General features: G+C 36.9%; 1 protein-coding gene across 8 annotated transcripts in view; it reads right to left on the bottom strand.

Annotated features, from left to right (window-relative positions):
- Positions 1-1,096: 1,096 nt before the first annotated feature.
- LOC122555022 (MSL complex subunit 3-like) overlaps positions 1,097-8,954 on the bottom strand; it is a 48,636-nt gene continuing 40,778 nt past the window's right edge. For all 8 annotated transcript variants that reach the window (XM_087992954.1, XM_087992953.1, XM_043700609.2 and 5 more), the window contains one exon: positions 1,097-5,366. In XM_087992954.1, coding sequence (XP_087849080.1) covers positions 5,267-5,366 — 100 coding nt within the window. In that variant the 3' untranslated portion in view covers positions 1,097-5,266. The remainder of the gene's footprint in view (positions 5,367-8,954) is intronic.

Here is an 8,954-nt window from a genome sequence, read left to right as displayed (position 1 = left end):
GGGGTCTCAACCGTCTAAACTCAAAAAATATGGTACAGCTTGGAACATTATTTGACCTACTAGATGTTATGAAACTTTTAAGACTGTTGTCATCTTGTGTATACTAGTCTCAAACACAAACCTGCATAGTGCAATAAGGAGCCAGGGAATCCAATTTATTATTTCCTCCATTAGCCATGAGTCACTTTGAGGAGAAAGTGAGGTCTGCAGACGCTGGAGATCAAAGCTGAAACTTTATTGCTGGAACAGCACAGCAGGTCAGGCAGCATCTAGGGAACAGAAGATTCGACGTTTCAGGCACATGCCCTTCCTCAGGAATGAGACAAGGATAATCTTTGTACATATATACTTGGCATGTGTACAGTGCCATTCATTGGTCAGTTTTATTTCAAAGTTTGAGACAGTGGATTATGGGGACAGATTTTGAAAGAAAGCTTTTAAAACGTAGGTATGACAATACAATCATAATAAACATGCAAAGCCCAGTTGGGTGACAGGCTCTCATTAGACTTAAGTCTTAAGCCCTACTGGCTTAAACGTCTTGAGAATCAAATTTATCTTTCAACTTGCAATGCTGCCGTTAATGCAGCGAGTTAAATACAACAACCAAGGTAACAGCAAATTTTGTGAATTCACTGTAGCCCACCTTCCTTCTTGGTTTATTTATACTTTTGTGTTTATGTGAGTACACACCAATTATGTAAACAGAATTTATAAACTACAGTCACTTTATACATTATCAATTTAGTTGCAAAGATGCAGAACATAAAAACTGAGCAAGCTTTCAGAACAGATCTAAACCTGTCGCTAGTACTTGTCTCCTTTCCGAACAATACTATGAAAAAATAAAAGTCATTTATTAGCAATTTTTTTTAAACAGGAGGTACTAATAAGACTAGAAGATAAAGATCATGCAATCAGTCTTCTGTGAGATTTCTGCTAACTGTGTTCTGATTGAAGATAGTCTGTGGTCTGACGTGGGATTTCTGGTGTTCAGAATGGTAGATGACCCATTGATATTGCAGCAAAATTATTTAAACAAATTATGGTAAACCATTTCACAACTTAATTGTAAGAGATACAAATAGATTTGTAGTACTATTTATGACCACTTCACAAAGCATTGTTTATTAAACATGAAACCTTTGCTCTGCTCTCCTCAATACTACAGATTCACAGACCTTTAATACATTTCTTTTAATATGATTAATTGAAAATTATTCATTTTAAAAGGCATTTACAAACAATTTTCCTTTTGTTCCCAAAAAGTCTTGCTTTGTATGCTCTTGTTGATGTAATTTTTGGTACAAAACTGCAACCAATATAAAGCAATTCTCCGGCAGTCATGACAACAGTTATAACCTATGGTTCAAGCTGAACTGCCTCCAGCTCTACACCTGGGTTTAAAAGCCTCACAAAACTCTGAAAACACCCGAAGCACAAACATTTTCTTAAAATGTTTGAGATTACAATGAATGGAATATTAAAAACGTTTACACTACACATGCTCACAGTTATTTTCTGCCAATCTAATACATTGTATGTGTATTCTGAATAGTATAATTACATCTGTCATTTTACAAGTTAAGCTGAAAATCCACATCCCTGTTGAAACAATGCTTTCAAGCTTGGCTGTGATATGATATGGATTGTCATTTAATTCCACAACAGAGGGTGAAAATTATAATTCCATGATGTACCTATCACATGAAAATAGCAAAGATGAACATGAATCAAAACTTTCCTTTCCTGTTAAGAATCATAGCTCTATAGCCGCAGATTCAAGTTTAGACTCGAAGAGGGAAGATATTTGCAGAAGAATACTTATTGGAAGCATTTCCAACCTACACTGACTAAAATTATGCCTGTTTCTCAAGGTTATACCACTTTAATATAATCTGTAACAAAGTTTTATAGGTGACATCAACATTCAGCATGCTACCCTTTAAACTAGCACTTATTAACATAAGGAAATTAATTTTGCGCTAAACATAACCCACGCTTGAATTTCCTTGATCTTTTACATTGGTTTGGTCAATTGATGACTAAATGGACTGGAACACAACCTCAAACTCCAGACCACTCTCATTGTTTAATTTTTGGATGAAGAGACAACTTTATTACTGAAAGGATGGAATACATTGAGAAATTTGCCAGGATTAATTTTGCAGTGATTGATTATGTGGTAGAACTTGATTGTTGATTCCTAACTTTGAGATAGTGAGAACTGTACATGGTGCTGAGTCAGAGTGGAGCTGGAAAAAGTACAGCAGGTCAAGCAGCATCAGAGGAGGAGGGGAGTTGACGTTTCAGGTTGGAAACTTTAACTTATCCTATTGGACTTAGTTATGACTGTCATTATCAACGATTAGTAAATAGAATTCCAGAAGGGATAACCTGGAGATCATATCCATAACATAGAAAATTTTGTTTGTGTCAGATATTTTTTATAAGGATGATATCACAGCTAGCACTGGTGACTGAATCCAGCTAGCACTGATGACTGAATAGGATAGGTCATCCTATCATCTTATTAATTAATCTATATCATAAATACTTGTGCCCACAGCACCTATCCTGGTAGCACAATAGTGAGTTTGCCAAGCTGAAAATGATCCTCACATCACAGCTCTCTGTGCCCTGACAGCCACACCTCTAACCATGCTTATGTATCATGCCCAACACTACAGGTTTGGACACCATAATGCACTGCATCCACTTTATCCAGCCTATTTACTACATTTACAAAGAACTCCAATAAATTTGTTAAATATAATTTTCTTCTACAAAACTATGCTGACTTTGCCTCATCTTATTATGTTGTTCTAATGCCTAATGAGATGTTAGAATAACTAACCTATAAGTTTTCTCCAGTGTCTCCTTTTCTTCAAAAGGTAGTGTTATCTTTGTGGTTTTCCTATCCACCGGACCTTTCCAGGATCTTCAGCTACTTAATTTTAGGTCCCTAGAATGCAGGCCATTAGATCCAGGTGATTTGCAATTCATTAATCTTAGTTTTAACTTTAGCTTTCCTATTCCCTTCTCTGTCACAATTGTTGACTATTTTAAATTTCTTCCTTTCTCCCTTTTTCCTATTTTTTTGACTGTTCCACTGAATCTCAGACCAGCTTCCACAAGGTGAAGTCCACTGCAGAACACTCTCGCATGGTCCTTTCACTTGAGCTCATTAGTATTAAATCTAAAGATATAGAAATTGGCAGTTATGAAATAGTTGTATACTGCTCAAAAATGATATAAAACATGAGCATTTGAATTACACAGTAGAAAATGGTAATGGTTTTCCAGAAACATAACTTTTCTCATTCTTTTTAAAAGTCAACCCTCATGTCAAAATTAAAACCAATTAATGAGGGTAGGGGAAAAGGTTGGAATCGTTATCTTTTCCTATTTGACTTAGTAATGACTGTCATTATCAATGGCATGCTCAACTTATATCATTATGTATGAAGCCATGGTTGATGCAAACAGAAGAGAGGTGAGAAAGGAAATTAATATAGATGACACAGAACATCAGACATAAAAAGAGCATCTGAGAGCCGATTACATGGTTGGAGCAGGCAACTGACACCAATTAGTCCACCTCCTTGGAATGATTGCAATATTGCACTAAATACCTAAAGAGTACAGTGCCTTAGATAAATCTCTGCTCTCTCTCTCTCCATAAAACCTTGCACCAGTGCTTAACTTCAGCTGCTCCTTAGAAACATGGAAGGGTTTTGGTTTCCTATCCAATATCTCTGAGTAGGTTGGTAACAAATTCTCTTGATACTTCTTCCCTTGGACATTGCATTACAGTAAAGTTTCCACATAAATGGACATTGCTTTCCTAATATTTTGCTGCTTATGAACACATTAAGTTTTATTTTTGTAAAAGTGTCTTGAATTTTCCATTATAGAGTGAGAGACCGCAGCAAGAGGAATAAAGTTCAAATGGAGATGGATGAGATCTGATCTGGTAAAATGCTCTCTTGGTACAAGGCTTCCTAAGTAACCTCTATTGATATGCCAGTGAATTCTGTTTATCCAGATTTAACGTCTCCTTATGACTAAGCTAAGAATAGGCCTTCTAAGGATATATTCGGCAGTTAAGGATAGCAAACCCAGTTATTATTACAACTTGAATACATTTTCTGTTTCAGATGATTTGTGGTTTTTCTTCCTTAGTAAGCCCAAAATTCTGACCAAGAGGTCTTTTACTCAAAGAACATGAATTTTTTTACCTAAAACTCAACCAGTATTTTTCATGTGAAATTAGATACATTGAGACGGTCGTCAATAGCTAAGTTTGGTCCTAAAAACTGATCAATCATTGATACCACTATAAATTTTCTCAACTAGATACTATAATAACCATGTTTTAGAAATTAAATATATTAAACAAACAATCAGATTTCCTGCTGAATGTGAAATGCTAGTTTGAAATGAGTTTACAATGGTGAAGAGTCACAGTTTTGGATGGGATAGTAGATGGAGGAATGTATCACCACTATGTTTCATCTAGAGAAGAGAAAGACTTTTCACTCTGCCACAGCTTTATATTTTCAATCATTACGCAGTAACACAAAAGCAACTTAGAGTCGGCTTGTTCTCCTGCTCAAAAAAAGGAATTGTGGTCCCAACTTTTACCACACAGTCACTGGAGTTTAACCCAAGATGATTACAGATGCTGGTCCACTGCATGAAATAACACTCTCAAAAACTGTATGACTGAACTTTTTGTTTTCAACAGGGATATAACCATCAATAAAACAAAGTATTATGATAGCACATAAAATGTATTTTCCAATTGGTAAGCAAGCACTACTGAAAATTATACAAGCCTTTACTTAACTTGGAACAACACAGAACATCTCTAAAACATGGCTTCCCACTACTTCAAGATGGACATCCAAAAATAATTTATACAGAACCAAGACCTGTTCAAAAAATGCAGTCTGTCCTTCAGAAGGCACTGTAGTCTCCTGAAATTTATGGCTGCACACAGTCATTGCTTTCATAATCAACTTGACACAACCACAGAAGAACAGGAGTGCACACAGCTTCGAGAAGATGAAAAGTTGAAGGCGGAAACAGCAGAGTTCAAAAGTGGTCCATCTCCACAATGTTAATAGATTTCCAGCAGGCAGCACTTCTTAGGAGGACAGAAGTGCCCTTTTGTTCTCAGCTGAAGATGCTAATTTACATTCCTTTTGAATAATAACCACTGTGTTACAAGTGAGTACAAGTTCACAGCTCTGCTAATGCTTCAGTAGATGGCCTGAGGACGTTTTGTACAATAGTAAGCTTCAGATGCAGCTACATAAGCAGATTCTGAAAAGAAGTCCTCTTGGTATTCAGCCAAAAACCTGTAGATTTAAAGACACAAAATGAACTATTGTTTCATTAAAATATTGCTATTGAACATGATTAGAATAAACATCAAATAATGAACAGATGCCACCTTTCCTAAAAATCAAAAAATCTTCTTCTAATACTGTTTTGTAATTTGTCAGAATTGTATAGTCCATACCAGGAAAGGATGGCAATTTCCTTCCCTAAAGGATATTAGTGAACTAGATGGATTTTTTTGGACAATCAACAATGCTTTCATGATCATCATTAGACTCAATTTCTGATTTTTTACAGATATGGGAGGCAATGGCCTAGTCGTCCAGAGTTCCAGATTTTTACTGAATTCAAATTCCATCATTTGCCATGGCAGGATTCAAATTTTAGTTCCCCAGAACATTATCTAAATCTCTGGATTAACAGTCCAGCAACAATACCAACAGGCCATCGCCTCACGTATTTGGAAAAAAATCTGGAATTAAGAGTCTACGATGATCATGAATCTACTGTTATAAAAATCCATCTGGTTCACTAATTTCATGGAACCTTTAGAGAAGGAAACTGCCATCCTTACCTGGTCTGGCCTACATACTCACAGCAATGTGGCTGACTCTTAACTGTCTGCTGGGCAATTAGGGATGGGCAATAAATACTGGCCTAGTCAGCAGTGCCCTCATCCTCCTTTGTTTTTGAATATACATGTTAAAGATGGGTTGCAGCCAATCTTCTCCTTAAACTAAGCTCTTAATTTTCACAATTCTGGCTTATAAGTTCAACATCTTTTATTAAAGCCTCTTGCATATCGGTTATTCTGAATGGATATCATGGTGGTATTGTAGCCTTCAGTATTATATTCATAAATTTTGCTTCTATGATCATGTGCACAGTTTAGTTTACTGGGAAAGTCTTTCAATGTGTTGTGTGCTAAGCAACACTAAGGCAGGTGGTCAAATATAGCAGAAAGATCAATGTTCCGATTGAAGAAATGAGTTGTTATGGATACTAATATGTCTCCTGTTTCGTTGCTGAATATTATTATTGTTTTAATGGAAGATGGTGACAGAACTGAAGAGGTGTTTTAGAAATCTGCATCACCGATCAATTTGTAAGCCAGAATTAAAACTGAATAAACGAACAAATGTTCAATTTTGTAAACTTCAATGGTAAACATTGATGAGGAAGCAACCACCCGCAAAAAAATACTGACAAATGTTTTGGACAGGAAGTGCTCATTCTGCTCATGGTTTTCAATGAGTTGTTGTCAAAGTGAATGATCTTCAAACCAGACTGTCAGACCATACTCTATTTTAATTTATTATCCCCACTAAACTTAAAGAGTGAAACAGAAATCATTCATGATTCTGTCAAAACATATATTTAAAGAATAACTTTCCTTAAGGTTCTTCTCTTCAATTCCAGATGAACCAATTACACACTTTCAGCATTCTGAGGCTTATTTTATGTAAGTGAATCATATCTCATATTGCCTGTGTATATGACAGTGAAGCACAGCTAAATACACATGGTTCAAACACTTTGATTAATACGTCTCGTTGCCCCCATTAAGAAATCACATACATAGAGGTGGCTCATTGTTTAAACTGTATTTTCATTGGTCACAATAAAATCTGTCCTGCCATTAAATGGGATAAATAGGCCAAGACCAAGCAAAACCATCACAAACTAATTTAATTATTGTAAATCAATAAATGCAATAAAGAAAAGCAAGTATTTTTTGCACGGTTCTGTCATGTGCAAACAGTTAAGAATTGTTGACAACACTCAAGGATATGCAGAATTTCTTGGAAGCAAAATTGAACAGATCAAGAGTGATTTGCAAAGCTTATATCAAACCACACGTGGTCAACCAAATATCAACCTCCCATATCTAATAAAGCAGACACTCTGGAATATGCTGAGCATTTCCCATACCCTGGAAGCCATCTCTCTCTAAAGGCTACTCTGATGAGAAGATTCAACATCAGATTAGATGTACCATATCACATAACTGACAATAAAGAACTCTGTAAGTCAACAAATATTTTAACAGACAGTTCAAATCCAGTGACGTTTCAATTATATGTCAATGATACACAAGCACAAGAGAAATTTCATCAGCCTCAGCTGTATCCTCAGAATTATCTGGGAGGACCATGGAATAAATGCCATTTTTTTCTTAAAAGCAGCTTCACAAACATTCAGCAAGCTCCTGAAATAAACACTAATGGAGCAGACAATGTGTCTGAATGGCTGATAAGTAGCTAAATGGCTAGCGTTCCAGGAGGAGACAAACAATACACTTCAGAAACACACTGAAGTTCTCTTTGAAGCACAAAAGCACTAACATTAATGACTGAGAGGAGCTTGCTAACAAATCATTTATCCATCCATCTGCATCATGCTTTGAGTCCAAATGCCTTCATTATGAGCTGGCGGAGGCAGAGAAAGGAAGAAAAGGAAGTAAATCCAGCACTCCAGATCCCACTATTTGTGGGATGTCCTGCCACAAATGCATAAATCTGTAAAAATAGAAATCAGCCTAGTAGACACATGTGGGGTGGTGATAGCCTAGTGGCAGTATCACAGGACTGTTAATCCAGAGACCGAGGTAAGTTCTGGGGACTTGGGTTCAAATCCCATGATGGTGGAACGTGAATTCAATAAAACTCTGGAATTAAGAGTCTATTGTTGACTGTGAACCATTGCTGATTGTTGGAAAAACCCATCTGAATCACTAAGGAAACCGCACTCCTTTCCTGGGCTGGCCTACATACTGACTCTTAACTGCCCCTCCGGGCAGATAGGAATGAGCAATAAATGTTAGCCTCGCCAGCAATACCCTCATCCGGTGAATGAATTATAAAAACATGAAGACCCATGGCAGAAATTCCACCTCCTAAGAGCAGACATCACTCTCAAATCAAGGGATAGTTCATACCAACAATTAGGTGTTAAGTAACTTCAAGATTCCTTAGTGATGATTCTTTGTTCTCCCCCTCTACTTTTCCTCTCATCTGAGGAAGAATGTTCTAGTTCTGGAGTAAATCCATTGAAGGTTTACCAGACCGATTCCTGGGATAGCAGAACTGACGTATGAAGATTGGATCATTAGGGGTGTGTGTGTGGGGGGGGGGGGGGGTGAAGTCTCATACAAAAGTCTAACGGGGCTAAACAGGGTCAAAGCAGGAAGGATGTTCCTAAGAGATGGAGACCAGAACAAGGGGTCACAGTCTAAAAATGCATGAAAGCCATTTTGGACTGAGATGAGAAGAAACTTCTTCACCAAGAGTGGTGAGTCTGAGGAACTCTCTGCCACAGCAAGCGGCTGAAGCCAAAACATTGAATCCTTTCAAGAAAAAAAACAGATGGCTAAAGAGATGTAAAGGTATGATGAGAAGATGTGAAGTTGGATGATCAGCTGTGATTACATTAAATGGTGGAGCAGACTCAAAAGGTTGAATGGCCTACTACTGCTCCTATTTTCTATGCTTCTATGCGCAAGCTAAGACGTGTAGCAAAGCAAATATTGGGAGGACAAACTTAATCTGGTGAAGCTGCATAGGGACTGAATGAATAAGTCAGATTTCCTACAGTCTAGTACATGA

This window comes from Chiloscyllium plagiosum, unplaced genomic scaffold (assembly GCF_037043375.1).
Source record: "Chiloscyllium plagiosum isolate Xiang-an unplaced genomic scaffold, Cpla_swu_hap1 HiC_scaffold_12, whole genome shotgun sequence".
Classification (NCBI taxonomy): domain Eukaryota; kingdom Metazoa; phylum Chordata; class Chondrichthyes; order Orectolobiformes; family Hemiscylliidae; genus Chiloscyllium; species Chiloscyllium plagiosum.
This window is presented reverse-complemented; position numbering and strand designations above follow the sequence as displayed.